Source organism: Papaver somniferum, chromosome 1 (genome assembly GCF_003573695.1).
Source record: "Papaver somniferum cultivar HN1 chromosome 1, ASM357369v1, whole genome shotgun sequence".
NCBI lineage: Eukaryota > Viridiplantae > Streptophyta > Magnoliopsida > Ranunculales > Papaveraceae > Papaver > Papaver somniferum.
In genome coordinates, this window is record NC_039358.1 from 202,995,773 (window position 1) to 203,016,823 (window position 21,051).

Sequence of the window (21,051 nt, forward strand, 5' to 3'; positions counted from 1 at the left end):
AATTAGAGCACAGATCAGTGTTTACTCTAATTTAACAAACACACTGACCCTAGAGCTGCTGCAATTCATTCTCGCGAAATCTCCCAACTGCGGCTGACATACAGACCCTTCAGTATGTGTTATTCCAAAACTTGAAATGACTCCATTTACTGAAAGTACTAGACCAATTTTCCTGAGTTAATACTGGATGTCTGATTATGGGTTTGTGTGGCATGATTATCGGTTTGTATGAGGGAAATTGCATATTGCCTGTTTCATCTGTTATTACCATGTTTGTCCATATAAATTTTTTATGTTTCAAATGGTGCTGAATTTATTGGTAATTTCAAGACTTGTATGTCTAAATTGTCAAGTTAGGGGATAACTATTATTTTGAAATGAAACATATTTATTAGTTAATGCTAAGCTTGTATTTCTGAATTGATTTATCTTTTTGCTTTCATTGGAGTGCAACTGATGGATCTACTGGTCTCTTTGCGTTTCAGAATGGATAAATCCTGGATGAGTACTGATAGAACGAAGAAACGTTATAGAGAAGGAGTTGCGGCGTTTCTGCGGTATGCTGTCAACCATCTCAAGGAGGAGGGTGAGACATATGATGAATTTCTTATGTTGTGTCCGTGTACAAATTGTTTAAATCTCTGTGCATGCTCCGTTGGCGACGTAGAAGATCATTTATTCGTAAATGGAATCGATCAAACGTATACTATTTGGAATAAGCATGGGGAAAAGGATGAGGCAATAACTAGTAGTAAGCCAGTTAACGTCAACAATGGTATGCACGCTGAATTTGAAATGGGAACTCCCACTGATGCTCCAGACGAAGATTTTGGAATGGGAACTCCCACTGATGCTCCAGACACTATAGATATGATGCAGGCTGCAGAAGAGTTCGCAGATGACCCTATAAAGTTTAAAAAGTTACTTGAAAATGCTGAAAAGCCCTTATACGAAGGATGTCCCAACTTCACAAAGTTGTCTGCAATTGTGCAGTTGTTTAAGTTGAAGAGTAAGCACGGTGCATCAGACATGTTTTTTAATGAATTGTTACCCTTGTTAAAGGACATGCTTCCCAAAGAAGGTAATTTAATGGCGAGGAGTACATATCAGGCAAAAAAAATATTGAAATCAATGGGTTCAGGGTACACAAAGATACATGCATGTATCAACAACTGCATTCTTTATTGGAATGAGTACAAGGATGAAAAAGTGTGTCCTACTTGTAAAGCACCCAGATGGAAAGTTGACAGGGATGGTAAAGTTTACGAGAATGTTCCAGCAAAGGTATTGTGGTACTTCGACATCATCCCAAGATTTCAGCGGCTGTTTCAATCGAAGCACACAGCAAAAGATTTGATATGGCACGATACCACTAGAAACAAAGACGGTGTTTTACGTCATCCGGCAGACTCACATGCTTGGAGAGAGATAGATAACAATTTCCCAGAAATTAAAGGTGATCCAAGAAATCTGCGGTTAGCTGTTTCGGCTGATGGAGTTGATGTAAACACAGGCACCAAACATCACAGTGTATGGCCAGTTTTGGTTGTGATTTACAACCTTCCACCGGGGCTGTGTATGAAGAGAAAGTTCATCATGTTGTCGTTACTTATAGATGGTGCGCCAGGAAACAACATCGATGTCTTTTTAGAACCTCTTGTTAAAGATTTTCAATTCTTATTTGAGAAGGGAAAGAGAACATGGGATGCATATGCCCAAGAAATGTTTACTCTACGTGCAGTTGTTTTGTGGACGATAAACGATTATCCTGCTCTTGGTACACTATGTGGTTGTCGCTACGCTGGATATCATGGTTGTGTGGTGTGTCGTAAAAAAACGCACAGTATTAGGCTTCATGACTCAAACAAGAATGTTTATGTTGGTTATAGAAGATTTTTACCCTATGAGCATCCGTTCAGAAGGCAGAAGGGGGCATTTGGCGGAAAACAAGAGTGGGAGACTGCTCCAGAACCAATGACCGGGGAAGAAATATATGAGGAGGTAAAATGTATAAAGAATTCATGGGGAAAGAAGGGGACGAATACTCAAGGGGAAGACGTGCAGGCTACACCTGGAAAAGGTGGAAAGATGAAGCGCATCGGAAAAACGAAAATTGAGCGCATCAGAAAAATATCAAAAGAAGTCGATAGGTCAGGTGAGGAAGAGGAAGGCAGGGAAACCACTTACTGGAGCAAGTACAACATATGGCAGCGACTACTTAGATATTGGCGCTATAATGATGTCCAACATTGTATTGATTTCATGCATGTCGAAAAGAATGTGGGACAAAGTCTTGTTGGAACGTTGCTGCACAACGGGAATACAAAAGATGGATTAAACGCCAGAAAGGATTTGGTGCGTTTGGGGTTAAAATCGGAGTTACACCCTAAGACAGATGACAAAGGAACGATACTTCCCGCAGCATGTTATACATTAACTACGGAAGAAAAAGACATATTCTTGGAGACACTATCCGAGTTAAGAGTTCCAGAAGGGTATTGTTCGGATTTTTCCACCCTTGTGAACCTAAAAGAGCGTAAGCTGATCGGACTCAAATCACATGATTACCATATGCTTATGCAACAATTTTTGCCCGTCGCTATTCGATCAATTATGCCTACACCTGTGAGATATGCTATTATCAGGTTTTGTTTCTTTTTCAGATCAATATCTGCCAAAGAAATCATGGTGGAAGAGCTAGATAAATTGCAAGAGGATCTCTGTGTGACGTTATGCTTACTAGAGAAGTATTTTCTTCCATCCTTCTTTGACATCATGATTCATTTAACTGTACATCTTACCAGGGAAGTGAAGTTATGCGGTCCGGTTTGCTTTCGATGGATGTATCCTTTCGAAAGGTGTATGAAGGTTATAAAGGGGCATGTGCGAAACAAGAATCAACCTTGTGGATGCATTGCCGAAGAGAATGTTGCAGAAGAGACGATTGAGATATATTGTGAGTACCATAAAAGCATCAGGACAATTGGTATTCCACTAGATAGGCATAATACATCTCAGGAGGGAGAACCGTTATCAGCTGAAGAGCCGTGTATAGTTACCCCTGAACAGTTGAGACAAGCACATTTCTATGTAATGCAGAACACGCCTGAAATTGAGCCTTACATAGAGTAAGTATTAATTTGTTTTTTTTTCCTGTTTTTTTCCTGTTTTTTTTTTGTACAAAGTATAATAACATTTGGTTATTGTACATACCAGCCGACACAAGCTATATTTGGAAACTAACTATTCTACTAAAAAGCGAGCATGGCTAGAGAAAGAGCACTCTAACACTTTTGGCGCTTGGTTAAAAAATGAGGTAATAGGTCATAGAAAAAGTGTCTTGTTTGATGTGTTATATTCCTTTAAACTCAAGGTTCATCCTAATAATGAATTTCAGGTTGAAAAAGAGTTGGCAGACGACAGAGAAAGTATCTCAGAGAACTTAAGATGGATATCACACGGCCCGCACTACGAGGTAACGAAATACACTGTATATCGCATCAATGGATATCTATTCCGCACAAGATCCCGTGATGGTAGAATTCACCAGAATAGTGGGGTTAGCGTTGCAGCAAATGACATGCACATATCTAGAGATGATGATGTTACATATGGTAAAGCCTCTTATTATGGTGTCTTGCAAGAGATATGGGAGTTAGATTACTGTGAAAGAAAAGTTCATCTGTTCAAGTGCAATTGGGTTGATAATAAACGTGGGGTCAAAAGAGATGCTCTTGGCTACAAGATTGTTGACCTTACTATGTTGGGATACAAAAATGATCCTTTTATTTTAGCCTCACAAGCTAAGCAGGTATTTTATGTCAAAGACCAGTTAGATAAGAAAAAGTCTATTGTTTTTGTGACACCTCCCAAAAATTATAGAGATGACGATGGCAACGATGAGGAATTCAGTACAGTAATCTTTTCTGCGAATGATAATATCTTGCCGTCTGTAGATCCACAAGACTTGGGTAAAGAATCCCGAAATGATTACTTCCGAACTGACTGCCGAGGTTTACTTATACGCAAGCCAAAATGACACACTCCCGCAGGTACATCGCTTTATTTCCTTTAATCTGTGGTTATTCGGTTAGTGACATGATATTTAAAGAACGATAAAGATGGAACTTATGTTTAATCCTGTTCCTTAGCATGCTTTCTGTATGTTTGCGTGCTTTATTCTTTGTAAAATGAATAACATCATTTTATCCGTGTCTCATATGGAACTTCAATTGAAATTTCTACTACTGTACTTTACAACTTGCTACTCTGGTCACTTTTAAATAGATATCCAAGAGAATGAGAGTTGGTATGTTTTTGTCCTATTGCTTGAATATATTTATGGGCACATGCACTATAACTACATGTTGTACTTGTATTTCAGAAATCTTTTATACACTTCATAACATTACTCAAAGCATATGGTGAAATTGAATTCCAAGTACCCAAATTAGATTCGTAACCCTGTATATATATGATGGAAACTCCAGTTCATTAACCACAAAAAAAAACATTTAAAATGATGGTGCTAAAGGTCTTATGGTTCTCAATTTTATGGTGAAAGCATTTGGGGGCGGACTGATGCTTTTTCCTAAGTGAATTGCATGGAGCGGTTCACTTGCTTGTGTGAGGAGTTTGTATTGTGTAGCCTGTGAAGAATAGTGAATTTTAATCTCATTTTCCTTGTTCCAATTTAACCCTCAACCGTTTTGAATACCATACTTGACAGGGTTTTTCCCATATCTTGTGAAAGTCCTCTTTGTAAGAAGTCTTGACCACAATTTATGTTGAGTTGGGCTGACACCTTGTATTAATTGTTGTGCCCTCGTTCTTTCTTCCTTGTTTTTTTTGAACTCAGAACCCTATTTTCCTGTTGCAGGTTCGTTGTGGCTATTCAACACTCTACATTGTCCCTGAGCTTTGACGAAGTCATTTTTATGCCATCAGATGCCTCTATAAGTTTGACACTCGAATTGTAGGACACGAACTCTGCATCTAAAACATCAAGAATTTGATTATGGGATTGTTTTGTCTTGTTATATAAAGAGCAAAAGAAATGCATTCCTACTGCAATCGTAGTTTTGGAGTGGCTGGCTCCAAAATCAATTTGATGTAATATTTTTGTTTTTTTCTTTTGGAAAGAGGTAAATAAAAAATATTGGTTGTAGATCTAAATTTTTTTCATTAAATATATTGGCTAAAAATATAAAGCTTTTGTGAATTGATAAGTTAAACAGGTTTGGTTGGTCTCACAGATGGCTCCTGTCGTTTGCAGTCCCTTCTAGATTTGTATGAAAAGTTTAAGATATGGTTTCCTATTTTGGATTTTGGCATGGTTATATATCGGGAATTTTGGGAGAAAGTAACACAACAGAACTCCACTATACATGTTTTATTTTCACAAAACACCCGGCTGCACCCGCTGTATTGCAATTACCTTGGAAGCCACAATCACTTGTAATGTATCCTTCTATACACCAGAGCTTGAGGTTTCTTTATTGCAGTGAACATGCATAAACATTACCCTAGCATATGTTGCTTGAAAATTAAGCATACTAGGAGCATTTGGCCTAGAAAAGACTCGGTAACAACCATGGCTAGTACTTTAAAAGTTAAAATTCAATCTCATGTGTCTAATGGATCCGACACTATGTTCACAATTTGTTTTTCGTGTAGCCATATCATAATCCTCCCAAAAAAAAATATGGAGTAACCATATGTCAATCTTTTGTCATGTTTGATATAATGTGTCAATTCCTTAGTATATGCGTGTCTAATAAACCAGATATTATGGACACATAAACAAACCAATGTGGCTAAATAAATCCTCTTTCCGTCACAGTCTAAAAGGTGTGTCTATTGTCATCCGACACTTTTGACACATACAAAATTATTTAATGTGGCCATATACGCATCTATGGCTACATGTGATTGGATTAAACTGAAAACCATGACCAAACGATACCCTATGGATACAGTTGATGGGTTTAGGAATAAACCCATGACTAAATGGTGCACTATGGCTACATGGTAAAACAAAATGTGGCTATAGTTATACTGATGACCAATAGCCACACAAATAACCTGAAACGTGGCTGGACTGTACACTAAAAAACGTGGCCTATGTGAAGGTTTGTACTAGTGCTACTTTTAGTTCGTTTAGTATTTTTTTTGTTCCGTTTTAATGGGAGTTGGTGCCATGCGTCAATTACTAATTATAATGTTAGTAAATACTTAGTATATGTTGTAAATATGCCTGGATAGCGCAACCCAATATATGCTACAGATTGAAGCTCTTTAGTAAACTACTGTCACTCAAATTTTGCATTCTGGGGTTTACCTTTGATCATGTAAACTAAATGGAAAGTTTTCTATGTATCGTGCTTCGTTTGGAAGATTATCCCTTTCTGCCAAATGAGCAAGAAATTTCTATCGAGAGTTTATTATGATCGAGAAACCATGAAGCAATTTTATGACAGTAGCCCGTGCATTGTACGGGCAGAACAGACCTTGTTCAGTAATAAATTAGAAAAATAATAGACGTGCTAGGACGAAACTTCCATGAAAGGAGATTTATAGATATAACGAAGATAAGCTGTCAAAAACCGACTAAAATAGCATTTTTTGTGAAATATACACAATAATGTATTGTAATGCACTGTCCTGCTTTTTAGTGGATGTTGTGCCATGATGCCGTTCGTGTTTATCCATGCCTCGTGTTGTGCTGAACCACTATGCCGATTAGTCCAGTCCATCCCAGCGTCTGAAGTTACTGTGTTGTGCCGTGTTGGACTAAATCACGTCCTGAATTGGGCGCTCAAATTTTAAAGTGTTATGGTGGGCTGCGTTCTTGTTGGCACGGCCTCCGCCTGTACATATTCTTTCGCCTATTACAAAAGATTACGGTGCCAATACGGCATATATATTTCTATTTTCTTTCTTTTGGTTTTCTTGCTGGGTCCGCATATACTTCTTGTAAAGGTGGCTCCTTTTGTATATATGCTTCTTTTCTTCTAATATATTCTTCTTCCATCAAAAAAAAGTAAATGGGATACTGATGCAAACAATACAAATCAGTACAGATTTTTTACATGAAAGCAGACAGAACAGAAAATACGGAAAGGGTAGCAATTAACAACCAACACATTCCTTAAGATTTGGTTCCTCGAACCCCAATCTCGATCGTGAAATATCAAACTCTAAGAATCCTATCTGACGTGCGCCGATAACTATGGAAGTCATAGGATTTAAACCACCATCAACGAAGGCCAGACAGGCAACACCCTCCTTAGCTATGACTAGATCGAAAAAGGAGATGTTCCATACACTCGTGGGAAAGACGAAAGACACACTTGGTACCACATTATTCACAACAGATGGCCCTCGAAGAATAATGGTGGACGAGTCATAGCAGGTGGTAAAAGGCGCAACTGGAGAAACCATGGTGATGTTGGGAAAATCCATCAACTCAGCATTAGCAATGTTTAGCCGATCAACCATTCAGTATGAGCTTTAATAAAGGCTTTGTAGATTGATGTCTCCAAAGTAGTATAAGGAATTCGAATGTCGATTTTTGTTCCCCCGATTCCCGTTGTTTCGTCAATGGACAACAAATTTTCGTCTATTGGTACAGTTTCACCATGTACCTGGATCGATTTAACATCGACGAAATATTCATCCTTACTTTTTGGGTTAACCAAGAGTGGAGTGTAAGTTAAAATTCTATCAGCTAAATCCGAAATTCCTCAGGAAAAATGAATGTAAGGTCCACCCCCAAAATAAATCTTACCACTTGTTTCAAATACTTTTTCATCGGCAATACTATCGTGTAAATCCACAGCAAATATATTTGGGAATTGAAAACCATCAGCAAATTGTGAAGGTAGAGAAAGAGCTGATGCACGCCCAAGACCAGCAACTCCTTTAGAGGTTGTAGCAAGTCCAGCTAAGATATTACTACTAGCTGCACAACCAAATGCAAAACTACGACTCGAAGGAACGGGTGTCGCCTGGCTGTCAGGGTTTGATGTAACAGTCACAATATCTGAAATGAGCTCACCTTGCCCGATAGACCGAGTTACTGGGTTTCTTACGTTGATGCTACATGTTTCGCTATCAGGCTCAGCACATGTACCGACTGGTTTGTCTGCATGGAAGCATATGGGTGACGTGCAGATAATTGGTTCCATCGATGATGAATCGTATCCCTCATGACAATTAAACCAGGGTAATTCCCCACCAGCAAGATCGACTACTAGTTTCACTTCGGCTTGCGGAGTTCCTTGGATGATTTTGACCATATATTGGAGTGTTGATGGATCTCTCTCAAGGTCGAAGATTATACCAGCGTTCGTAGGTGGCTGAGCATTCGAGAAAGAAATAAAGACGAACAGAAGTAGAAAAAGAAAATGAACAGTAGAAGAAGAGAAAGAAGTAGCCATGGATTTGAAAAGAATATGAGATGATAAAAGATAGCTAGACATGCATTTTATTTATAGAGAGGGCTTGGATAAATTGGGGTCCATGCCACTTAATTGGGGCCTATAGATTAGTTCATCTACCTAATACACAATGATAAGGGGTGTCTAATATTTATGTAAACTATCAAAATTACCCTCAAAAAATATTAATATTACTAAATTATCCCCATCAATCCTTAATAAAAAATGCGATGCTCTAACCTTTGAGCTAAGCGGGACCTGACTAACAAAATCAGTTTTCATTTCTAACCTAAAAAACGATTCTTCATCTCCTCTACTACCTCTCTTTTTATATTTTTGAAACCAAAAATCGTCGATGATCGACGATCCAAAAATGATTAATCGTTTGTTTCTTCTATAAAATGTCGAAACCAAGAACTAAGTATGCTACTAATAGAAATCATTCTAGTGCGGACAATCCCAGACTTGTTGAAGCGATTCAAAATAGAACGAAGGAAGTGCAAGAACAATTTGAAGCCTTTTGTATCGCACAAGAGGAAGAAATGGGTCGAATCAGGTACATCTCTATCAACCCAATCCTCTAAACTAGGTTTTAGTAACATGCATTAGGTTAGAAATCGAGAATTTTGAAATAAAAAAGTTTCAGTGTTCACATAATCGGGTTACGTTAATGTCGAAGTAACCTGATGCTTGTTAGAAACGGATTATGTTCTTCAACTTATAAATCGATTGTTCTGCATGTGAAAAGGAATCGGGGATCGTTAATGTATAAATAGCCCGATTGTTGTAGCCAATATTCCTGGATCTTTATTTTGTTGAAATCGGATTACATATGTCTTCACAAAAACCGATTGTGTAGTTGGAATCGGACTTTATATGTATATCGAGTAAACCGATTTCTGGAATCGGTTTACATCAACACTTAACAAAAACCGATTGTGTACCTTGACTTAGAAAAAATGCATTCGATCCATTGTTGTTTGTCGCTTAACTCTGTATTCTACAGGCCAAACAAGGACAACCAACAAAAGCAAGCCGAAAAGAAATATAAGAAGAGGCATGACCTTGCTACTCCTAAGCCTTTGGAACCTCGTCGACAAGGCGGTCAAAATTTGAATGCTTCCCACCGAAGGGCCGCGGGGAGTAAAGCGAAAGGGATCAGCATCAATTACCCACCACCTCCAGCGGAGCAACCAACACATGAAAAATCTGATTCTGATACACCTACTGAACAAGAAGGTGGTGAGGAGGAGATGAATGTAGAAGAAGAAATTCGTGACATGAAAGGTGTTGAATAAAAAAGTGATGAGAGTGAAAGTGATGAAGATAGTCGTGGAAAGAAAGGTGTTGAAGAAGAAAGTCGTGGGAAAAAATGTGTTGAAGAAGAAAGTGATGAGGATGAACGCCAACTTTATCCAGCTGTTGCAACTATTTGAAAAGATGCACGAATACTCTTGGGGCACTGCCATGCTTGCACACTCGTTGAAGGAGTTGAGAAAGGCTTCTAAGGCAGCCAGGAACCAAATCGGAGGGAATATGGGTTTTCTGCAGTCGTGGATATATTTGCACTTCCCAGTATTTGCTAAAAGGGATTTTGAGAACAAGGAATGGGACAGAGAGCATTATGGAGACCAGTACAACTGCAGAAGTAAGCCGAAGAAACAAAAAATGGATTTTCTGAATTTGAGACGCCAGTTAGACAACTTGACGACGAATGATGTTGTCTTTGATCCTTACAAGAAGGATTTGGGTAAAGGAAAAGGAAAGAAGGTTGGGTGCAAAGAGCAAAGTGAATATTGTGGGCCTTTGTTTCACCCAAGAGGATATGTAATGTACAACCCGACGAGAGTTGCAAGACAATGCGGTTATGTACAAAAAATCCCAAAGGCGCACAAGATGTTCAACATCAATTGGACAAAAACCAAATCATATGATAATGATATTTTCATTGTTCACAAGCCTTTACCATCATGTGATTATTGGGACGACAGAGCGTTTCACAGATATCCTTTGGATGGTCCATCTCGAGCAGATGGCGAGACAATTCCGGGTTACATACCGTGGTACCTCAAAGTTTCGCACACTCGAGTGATACAAGTAGATGAGAGGCCCAAGATAAAGGACAAAGATACGGCTCTCGATTACTTGGTGCTTATTGTTACTCAATTATGATTTTTTTAATGGTTTTAGCATTATATATTGAATGTTTGTTATTTGAAATTGAAATAGAAAAGACGATTCGGACACTGGATAACCTCCAAAAAGGATGTTTGAAGGTGCATCGAGCAGTGCCCAACCTCCTAAACGAGGACGCGGTGGTCGTGGTCGTGGTGGGGATGTTGATGAATGAATGGTTACATTCATGTTTATGTCTTTAACTATGGATAATTATGGAGCCAATACTTATGTCTCGTCTTAAACTTATTGTCGAATTATGTTTGGTTATATTCCTAGTTTATGAATGACTTAATCTGGTCTCTTTAAAAAATTGTTTGTGTTTGTCCGAGACGCGATAAAATAACCAACTACAATATGTGCAAAAATTATAGGATTATTGCATTTTTTCAGTCAGAATCGGTTTACATGTAATTATATGTAAACCGATTCTGACAATTTCCCAGAGGTCCAGTTTCAAAATAGGTTTACATGTACCTTTATAAAATCCGATTGTCATGAAGAAAACTCATGTAACTTTTGAAGCCAAGAATCGGTTTTTATGTACATAAATGTAATCCGATTGCTAAGAAGAAAAGTTCTGTAACTTTTAGAATCGGTGTTTATGTACATAAATGTAATCCGATTGCTAAGAAGAAAAGTTATGTAACTTTTAGAATCGGTTTTTATTGACATACTGGTAGACCCGGAGGAGTGTGAAAATTAAGCGCAATAAAAACGCGGGTCTACAGTAATACCGTAAGTGCACGGTCGTCAGTTGTAGCTCGTGCAAGTACGGGTCTATCCACAGAGACTGGGTGTGTTTTGGAGTTTTCTAGCTATTTTGGGCTCCTAAATTGTTGTTGGTTAACTATGAAGCCTTTTGGGCTTTGGGCTTAGGGTACCTTTGGATTATAGGCTTGTTTGACAATGAAGTGAACTGAGCTTGGGCTCAGTTGGTCTTGAAGTGCACTAGGCTTGGCCTTTAAAGTGCACTGGGCTTTGAGTGTCAATGGGCTTCTAGATTAACCCAAGACTGAACTGGGCTTTGTAATGAATTTGGGCTTCAGTAGTCTTTGAAATGAACTGAACTGAACTGGGCCTTAGGCCTTAACAGATACAGTGGGATTTTGTAATGACTGGACTTGTAACCCAGAATTGAACTGGACCTGGAGCAACAGCAGTGGTGGCTTCAGCAGCAGCAGAAACAGTGCACAGCAGCAGCAGACAAGGCTGGGCTGGAGAAGAAGCAGCAGCAGCAGCAGGGGAGGAAGGTAAGCAGGAAGGGTTGCAGGGCAACTGAGCAGAACTGGCAGCAAGGCCAGGGAAATAAGAAGATGGTAGGGGAGGTGGAGCAAACTAAATGTAGCAGTGGCACTAGGCCAAGGTAAAACATGGATATTTACAATGGCAAAAGCAAACAGCAAACAACAATGATGATGGTGAATGTGACAATGGCATATACATGGAAGCAACACAGGGAAAAAGGATAAGAATTTACAATGGCATGGCAGTGATGAATCAAAGGCAATGGCCAAGGGCCAAAGGCAAAGGAAGGCAGTGCACTGATTTCAGTGCACAGCAAGATGTGAAGTGCAAAAGCTAAATAAAACAGCAAGGAAAACTCAAATGAGCAATAAGAATAACAGAATTAGAGTTGCAAGTGACTGTAAAAACAAATTGTGGGCTAAGCTACGGCTTTGAATCCACCCTTGTGACCGAGCCAAATAATGTAGTTCTAGGTTGAATCCCTAATGGAACTAAGTGACAGTTAAGGCCAACTTAAGATCCTAAGCATACAAAAAGGGAATAGCAAGATAATCAGCTTGCTCAACTGATGTGCTCCTAGTATTTACTGTCTTTTGACAGTACAATCAATCATAAGCACTAGTGAGCACTGATTTCTCCCATTGCTCAATCAATTCAGTGAACTAAGGCTTCTAACCTAACATTCCACTACCTAACAGTCCACTAAAGCTTCATCTGAGCCTCAGCTAGTGAGACTTATCTCATGACTAACATGCTAACACAAACATACATCATACAAGATAATTGAAACATGAATTCAAATATTGAACATAAACAGAGCATTAAATGGAATTTTTTACAGAACTCACAGTTCTGGACACACTGGCTAATCCAGGCATACCTATTACACACACCACAGTCCCCTTTTTATACCCAGACACCCAAATTAGGGTTTACAAAAAAATTCCCCCAAATCCCCAAATTGAACAGTGACAAAATTAGGGTTTCTCACCTAATTCGACTAATTTAATCATACCCATGTTGCCACTGTAATTTCTCATGCTCTCCCTAGCAGTAATTAGGGTTTTCTCAAACAAACCCTAAATGGACAGAAAAATTAGGGTTAGGGATTTTTCTTACCAAACCTGCGATTTGACGCTTCCCTCTTCAACCCATTCCTCTCCTCGTTCACTAGCTCCATTCCCATGCCTTCAATTGCTTTTCTAGCTTCACTAATTCGTCAACCACTCACCTAGGGTTTCGGCAGGGGAGAAATTGACGAATTAGGGGGCTATAAAGATGGGTAATAGCTGTAGGAAGGTAGGGGTGATGATGGTGGAGGTGTGGTGGTGGTAGAGGAGTTGGTGGCGGTGGCAGTGGAGTGGGTAGTGGTGATGATGGAGAAGGTGGTTCTGTTGCAGAGAGGGGGGGAAGAGAAGAAGTCGATGGAGAAGAAGGAGGGGGCGTTTGGTTAGGGTATAGGTATAGGGTACTAGTGTGTTGAGCAGGTGTAGAGGATTTTGATGTTTTGCGAAGCTGGACCGTAGGATTATAGGATGATGGAATGATCCAACGGCGCGATGTAAATGGATGAGCGGAGACCGTTGGATGACGAGATACATCAAAACTGACGGCGAAGATCGAGGTTAGGTGTTGTAGTGTTAAGCGGAAGTATCGAGATTTGATGAGCAGGAAAAGAAGCGACCGTAGGATCTAAATGTGATCTAATCTGAAGGCTTGCAATTTAGGTACTATGGTGTTTTGCAGGGACTTCAGATTTTGATGAACGATGAATAAGCGACCATTGGATGATGAGATGGATCCGATCTAACGGCTGAGAATGGATGCGGGTATGGATATAGAAAATGGGTTTGGGTAAGGGTTTTGGGCCTTGGGTATGCCAAGTCCATATCTTCTTTAAGAACAATTCTTCCTTCTTGAGCCCATTCCTAGCTTTTTGGACGTGCGCTCCATTCTTTGCGGCTTCCTTGCGTAATTCTTCCTGGATTTTCACCACTTTTCTGCTCCGCAAGTCATCCGACTTTATTTATTACCTAAAAATGCAAAATTAATTAAGAAAAATATTTATTCTTGAAAACAATGAAAATACAGAATATGGGATAAAATGTAGAATTACTGCACAAAGGATGAGTTAAATGCCAAGAAAAATATATAGAAATATGCACTTTTTAGCACTCATCACATACCTAAAATCCGATTTTTTGATTTGAATTTGAAAAAAATAGTCGTTGAGTCCTTATCTATATAAGGACAATCTCTTTCACCCACTCCCATATCATACACTTAGCCTAGAAAATGGAATGGGAATCGTTTGAAGATTTGTGTCTCGTTAAATCCTTTGCTAATACGTTCCATGAACGTCCGAATGAAATCTATTCAATGTTTTGGAAGAGAGTTAAAGAGTTCTTTTACGGGTGTTGATGTAGTTTTTAAGTGGTAGTAAAGTTCGTTCAACTCGGATTGTGTAAAGGTTTGATTTAAGAACTAAGAATAAAAATACCAAAAATATATTCACAAGGTTTTCACGGATATCGAGAGAGACTGAGACTCAGGATTCCACCACTAATCACAGTCACTTGGTTCAAATAACGACTCAAAACAATTCTAGCTCTTTTATAGACTCTATTTCTTTGCCAAAGGTATATTTTGTACAACATTAATTATAAATCACAAGTATGACGCATAAAAGCTCTAAGTCTAAGCATACGACATCAAACGAAATCTCAAATAATCAGTAAAAATCATAAATCAATTTAAAACAAGTGCAAAAGTCATGAAGAATCAATTATAACTACCAAAAAATTGTGAAATAAGGCTTCCTCCGTCGTCCCAGTGATGGGGTTTAGCTCCTCATATTAATCACTTGCTCAAAATACATGTTCATAGCCCAAAAGTTGATTAAAAGAATGAAAAAGTATTAAGCAGACAGTTTGCAACGTTTATAAGCGTTACAGACTGACTGTTTCTATTACAAGCGGAACTGTTACAGAACGATAGAAGCTAAGTGTTGTAGAAGGGCGACAGTTTTCTGCGACAGTTAGGTGAGGGTCGATGTTCCTCGTGTTCTTCCTTCTACACCAGCAGAAACGAATGTTTGTAACTATGATTTTTGTCTCCTGTGGTTCTCTAAATTACCCCAAACTGTTCGTTTTTCTTCTAGGGTACCTAAGCATCCTATTTATACACAAAAGGGTCATTGAATCTTTCCCAAATCGCATCAAAATTCTTCTTTCCTTTCTTGGTAGTCACGATAATAATTCCTTCCATAAATTGTTTCACGCGTTTCTGAACCTTCCCACTTATCTCAAACTCTTCCTTAGATAGAATACGTACCTTTGGAACGAATTTCTTGCCTTTAATATCTCTGAATATCCAAAAACAAACACAACAAGACCGTGTTTCCTTATTCACCTATGTTTCCCTTTTCCGGCCATTCCAGCCCAATTCGATCGATCCAATTGCTTCTAGTAAACTTGTCTAGCCATGAGAAGTCCATCCCAATCAATTTCTGGTGTTTAATCTCTTTAATACTGCCCAAAGCTTCACGTCCAAAATATGCAGACGTGAAGTTTCTTTTCCCGCCAAATCTTTTTGATTCAAATCGTGAAGAAATTGGGTGTCCCCCTATCCTGTGATGTTCTCCCTTTAGCAGCTGCCTGGAAATAGGTCACCCCTTAGTAATTAGGTTACCCCTTATCCAAAGTGAGAGTCCGTATAGTAATTTTCTCCCACGAGCGCAAAAACCACTTTTTTAGCCAATTTCGCTGCAAAAGCTTATTTCTCCAAAAATACCTACAGGGACATAAAAATCCATAATAAATATAAAATCGAGCACTAATAATATATACAATTGAGATTATATAAGACATAAAAATGTGCCTATCAAATACCCCCAAACTTATTATTTGCTAGTCCTCGAGCAAATCAATTAGAAAATAAAATCCTAACTCACTGTCGCAGGCATCGTCGATTGCATTTAGCGTATGCAATAAGCCTTTAAACCCCTAGGTGTCCCTAGTGGCTGAGTTATAGTCTCGGGAGGGCTTACTAGAGATATACCAACAAAACCTTTAGTCCAAACCTTAGCTATCTACGCAGAACCTTGGAAGGCACTAAAGAATCTCCTTGGTTGGCATATTTATTGACTACAGGAACAAGTACCCTGATGCGAAATTCCAATTTCTGTACACGAGTTTGCACTCAAGCATACTAAAATTCATATAAAGTGACAGAGCTCTACTCAGATAGTCGCACTATGAACATCAATATCCGGAGTCAAAACTAATCACATGGATAGATCAAGAAGATGGATATAGAAAAACATAGATGGTTTTGATGTTTACTAAGTGAATGGCGTTTCCCATATCTGTCTGAAGGCCTCCCCCAAAATGAACCTATCCTAATGGATTGAGATATTAGTCTGACTAATATCAACACACTAGCATATACAAGGGAACCAGTGGTCGACTTTATTGAATTTATTCCTTTTGGTCAAATGGTCCGATCTCAATTACTTTTTTTTTTCTTTTTTTTCAACTTTTTGGTAACTACCAAATTTTTTTTTATCTTTTTTTTTTTTATGGTATCTCAATCACTCTAATTCACCCTAGCATTGGTAACAACTTGAATCGTGGGCCCCACCTATCACTTAGAGAAACATAGTTTAAAAACAAAATAAAATAAAAATAGAAGTGAAAAGGACTCAACGAGATATGGTGAAACTATCATGTTATTTATAACACCTGAGATTTGTGCTTTTATGAATAGACTTTTTAGATGTTTCCATCTAATCAGATTGGTTCCTCAACTCCTATAACCAAAATGCTTCCATCCACTTAGATTGGTTAGTGCCATCCTTAATAAACACAAATTTCTAGGCTCTGGAGTTTATTAATGCAACTAAAAAGTTTCTCCCATACTCCCAAACTTAAATCTAACATTGTCCTCAATGTTCTAAAGATAAAATTAAAAACATGAACAAGGATACCATTTGAAGCAAAAGAGATAAGGAAAGATATTACCGTGTTGCATGAGATTGGGTTACCTCCCAAGAAGTGATAAGTTTAAAGTCTTCAGCCAGACTAAGAAAGGATTAGTCACCTCATAGAATCATAAAGTAATAGCCGAAATTTCTGTGGGTCATCAAAACCAAATAGAGCTATCACAGATAAAAAGAATCTGCAACCTGTCAAGAAAATAAACAAATAAAGCACACCCTTGTCTAGTTTCCTGTTTAAGACAACTACATCTAGCTGTGGTTCAGGTTATATAACTGGGTCCAAATAAAATATTTTCATGGGTTCGAATTCCTTAAAGCTAAGATCCGGTTCATGTATTAGAGTCTGAAGAAACTCAAGTAAAAATTTAAAAGCACATAATAATAACCTAAATAATTGAGGATCCTTAAAGTCAATCAGTTTTGACTTACACAATCGACCACGATGAAACTGGTGGTCAATCTTAAGCAAATGTATCGACCCTAATCTCTTAAAGTAATTAGGTTTAGTCTCAAAACTAAATAATTGACACATCTGAAATTTATACGTTCCCACAATTGGTTGAAAATATTTGGTGGGAAAACAAAGTCGATCTTGGTATCATAGCCTGGTCTAACCTCATCAACCAGAGGATAGGTTTCTAACAACTGAACTTCCTTATGGACATCACTAGGTTAAGAAAAACGTGTATGAAGATAATCTTGTAAAATGGTTGAGGCACATATGTCAAGTCCCAAGTGAGAGACCTTTCTAATAGTTAAAGCACATGGAGAATGATAATCACCCCCAAACTTAGAGTTTTCAGTGTCTCTAGAAAGACTAGTCACAACTTCCCTAATTTGAAGGTCATTAGATTCCTGAAAATGGTCAATTGATTCTTCTAAGTATGGTTCATCCTCACTCATCTCTACGAGTTCACTTTCTTTGTCTAAGACTAATGTTTCTAAATCGCTAGACTCTAAAACAATATTCTCAGAAAAAACTCGTTCCTCCAAACCATTATCGGCTTCGTTATCAAAAGGAAATACTACATCATCTAAAGAAGTGGTATCTCTAATCAAATCCTCGTCCTTTTGAATAGGTGAATAATCATTAAAATTATCGGGATCTGAACCAGAAATAACACTATCAACATAAAGTTCATTTGGAGTAACAAATTCCTGATCAGTATGCCTACATATTTCAAATTCTTCATCAACACTATCCTCGTCATAATCATCATAATAGCATGAAAATGGTTGAACCTCATCTAAAAAAGTAGTGTTACCAATTCTAACCTCAGCATCTTTATTATGCAAATAAGTATCCTCATTCTCAAGGGTACTATTGGAAACACTATATTGGAAATTAAGACTATCTTGAGCAGTTCTGTTATGGGCCTCTAACAACATTTTCTGAGTCGACTCACATGAATTCCTTATGGTATCGTGTATAGAAAGTTCACTCATGGGTGCATTTTGTTTATTCATTTCTAACACAAACCTATTTGTTTTCTCAGTTGATTGTTTGAGAGACTCTTTTAGAGGAAGAACAGGTTCGGAAGGATCATAATAGGGACTAGTTTTCAACATTTTCATTATATTGTCCAAAGACGAGGAACTAGTACTATAATAATCCTTATTTTCTTGCTCGTATGACCGGTGTGTGTGTGTGTATAGTAATTGGGCTTACCATGGTATGAGCCGTAACCTTAAAAAGGTTGATGTTCCCAATCACTATTCACACTATGGTTAAAATTGTAACATCCATTTTGAAACTCAGTCGGATATTCGTTGTATTGGCTATTGTGATACCAGTTCGACATTCTTTTGCAGGGGTGTGAGTTATCACAAAATAAAACCCACTGACAGGGGATTCGTGGGTGGATAGAGTCTTACTTCCCGTACCAGACGGGCGATGAACTGTTGAAGTCGACTCAGGCCACCGACTCCGATGTCAGTGTACGAACCCGAGGGGCCGAGACAGTATCTTAACTGTCGTCCTTCCCTGCAAAGAGTTTATATTTAATCTTAATCCTTTCGTAGGGTTTTAAAAAATAATGTCCAGTCCAAAATAAAAATGTCCCAAAAAGGAAAGAAAAATTACAAAAATAATACCCTATTTACAGTTTCTAAAATAAAAATAACTATATACAAAATATTCTTCTTCACTCCTTTCGGATTCCTCTTTTCTTTCCTTCTTTGGCGATGCTTTCCTTTTTTAGCACTTTTTCCTTCCTTGTAGCTTCGCTCCAAATATGAAAAGAATCGAAAAATACCAAAAGCGTAAAAGAGAACAAAAATTCTAAAAGAAATAAAATAAATCTAAAACCTAAAACCTAATACAAATCCGCGTCGGCGGCGCCAAAAATTGATGTAATTTTTAAGTGGTAGTAAAGTTCGTTCAACTCGGATTGTGTAAAGGTTTGATTTAAGAACTAAGAATAAAAATACTAAAAATATATTCACAAAGTTGTCACGAATATCGAGAGAGACTGAGACTCAGGATTCCACCACTAATCACAATCACTTGGTTCAAATAATGACTCAAAACAATTCTAGCTCTTTTATAGACTCTATTTCTTTGCGAAGGGTAGATTTTGTACAACATTAATTTTAAATCACAAGCATGACGCATCAAAGATCTAAGTCTAAGCATACGACATCAAACGAAATCACAAATAATTAATAAAAATCATAAATCAATTTAAAACAAGTGCAAAAGTCATGAAGAATCAATTATAATTACCAACAATTGTGAAATAAGGCTTCCTCCGTCGTCCCAGTGATGGGGTTTAGCTCCTCATATTAATCACTTGCTCAAAATACATGTTCATATCCCAAAAGTTGATTAAAAGAATGAAAAAGTAATAAGCAGACAGTTTGCAACGTTTATAAGCGTTACAGACTGACTGTTTCTGTTACAAGCGGAACTGTTACAGAACGATAGAAGCTAAGTGCTGTAGAAGGGCGACAGTTTTCTGCGACAGTTAGGTGAGGGTCGATGTTCCTCGTGTTCTTCCTTCTACACTAGCAGAAACGAATGTTTGTAACTATGATTTTTGTCTCCCGTGGTTCTCTAAATTACCCCAAAATGTTCGTTTTTCTTCTAGGGTATCTAAGCATCCTATTTATACACAAAAGAGTCATTGAATCTTTCCCAAATCGCATCAAAATTCTTCTTTCCTTCCTTGGTAGTCACGACAATAATTCCTTCCATAAATTGTTTCACGCGTTTCTGAGCCTTCCCACTTATCTCAAACTCTTCCTTAGATAGAATACGTACCTTTGGAACGAATTTCTTGCCTTTAATCTCTCTGAATATCCAAAAAAAAACCCAACAAGACCGTGTTTCCTTATTCACCTCTGTATCCCTTTTCCGGCCATTCCGGCCCAATTCGATCGATCCAATTGCTTCTAGTAAACTTGTCTAGCCATGAGAAGTCCAGCCCAATCAATTTCCGGTGTTGAATCTCTTTAAAACTGCCCAAAGCTTCACGTCCAAAATCTGCAGACGTGAAGTTTCTTTTCCAGCCAAATATTTTTGATTCAAATCGTGAAGAAGGTGGGTGTCCCCCTATCCTGTCATGTTCTCCCTTTAGCAGCTGCCTGGAAATAGGTCACCCCTTAGTAATTAGGTTACCCCTTATCCAAAGTGAGAGTCCGCATAGTAATTTTCTCCCACGAGCGCAAAAACCACTTTTTTAGCCAATTTCGCCGCAAAAGCTTAATTCTCCAAAAATACCTACAGGGACATAAAAAGCCATAATAAATATAAAATCGAGCACTAATAATATATACAATTGAGATTATATAAGACATAAAAATGTGCCTATCAGGCGTACCACGAATCCCAACAACCGCAAATGGAGAGACTTGGCATTTAAATTCCAATACATTAAAAGGGCAATGCGAGAGTACGTAATAGTTAGAAATATGGTGTACCACTATCATCCACGAGCTCCTCTTAGGGAAAAAGTGGGTAATGCGATCATTTTTATACCTATGTCAAAAGTTCACGTACTAACATATAAGAATTCATTGAATTTCAGCTGGAATGTTTCAACGGGCTATGGAGAATTCGTAATGGGGAAAGAAAGTTCATTCACCACAAAGATTACACGACGTTGTACCGACGTGCTCGGAGGTTCATTGACGAGCATTTGATGTGTCAAATTCTAGAATTCCCATATTGAATCCTATATGTATTGC

General features: G+C 38.1%; 3 protein-coding genes across 3 annotated transcripts; 2 read left to right on the top strand and 1 right to left on the bottom strand.

The window, feature by feature from the left end:
* Positions 1 to 456: 456 nt before the first annotated feature.
* Positions 457 to 4,039, top strand: LOC113358418. Its single transcript, XM_026601983.1, has 7 exons — positions 457 to 1,530; positions 1,690 to 2,001; positions 2,278 to 2,495; positions 2,664 to 2,747; positions 2,805 to 3,128; positions 3,217 to 3,316; positions 3,398 to 4,039. The coding sequence occupies exons 1-7, from the start codon at positions 457 to 459 to the stop codon at positions 4,037 to 4,039; spliced, it is 2,754 nt and encodes a 917-aa protein (XP_026457768.1).
* A 3,706-nt stretch (positions 4,040 to 7,745) lies between these two features.
* On the bottom strand, positions 7,746 to 8,441 carry LOC113358427 (basic 7S globulin-like). Its single transcript, XM_026601994.1, has one exon. It carries the CDS (start codon positions 8,439 to 8,441, stop codon positions 7,746 to 7,748), a length of 696 nt encoding a protein of 231 aa, XP_026457779.1.
* Positions 8,442 to 9,833: 1,392 nt separating this feature from the next.
* On the top strand, positions 9,834 to 10,613 carry LOC113358436 (protein MAIN-LIKE 1-like). Its single transcript, XM_026602006.1, has one exon. It carries the CDS (start codon positions 9,834 to 9,836, stop codon positions 10,611 to 10,613), a length of 780 nt encoding a protein of 259 aa, XP_026457791.1.
* Positions 10,614 to 21,051: the final 10,438 nt, after the last annotated feature.

What these genes read in the sequence shown, in the direction of transcription:
- LOC113358436 (XM_026602006.1), top strand. Translation starts at nt 9,834, where the DNA reads ATGAGGATGAACGCCAACTTTATCCAGCTGTTGCAACTATTTGAAAAG.
- LOC113358427 (XM_026601994.1), bottom strand. Translation starts at nt 8,441, where the DNA reads ATGGCTACTTCTTTCTCTTCTTCTACTGTTCATTTTCTTTTTCTACTT.
- LOC113358418 (XM_026601983.1), top strand. Translation starts at nt 457, where the DNA reads ATGGATCTACTGGTCTCTTTGCGTTTCAGAATGGATAAATCCTGGATG. An exon ending in GAGTTAAGAGTTCCAGAAGG is followed by an intron (nt 2,496 to 2,663) that starts GTATTGTTCGGA and finishes TTTCTTTTTCAG; the next exon opens with ATCAATATCTGCCAAAGAAA. An exon ending in ACGTTATGCTTACTAGAGAA is followed by an intron (nt 2,748 to 2,804) that starts GTATTTTCTTCC and finishes ACATCTTACCAG; the next exon opens with GGAAGTGAAGTTATGCGGTC.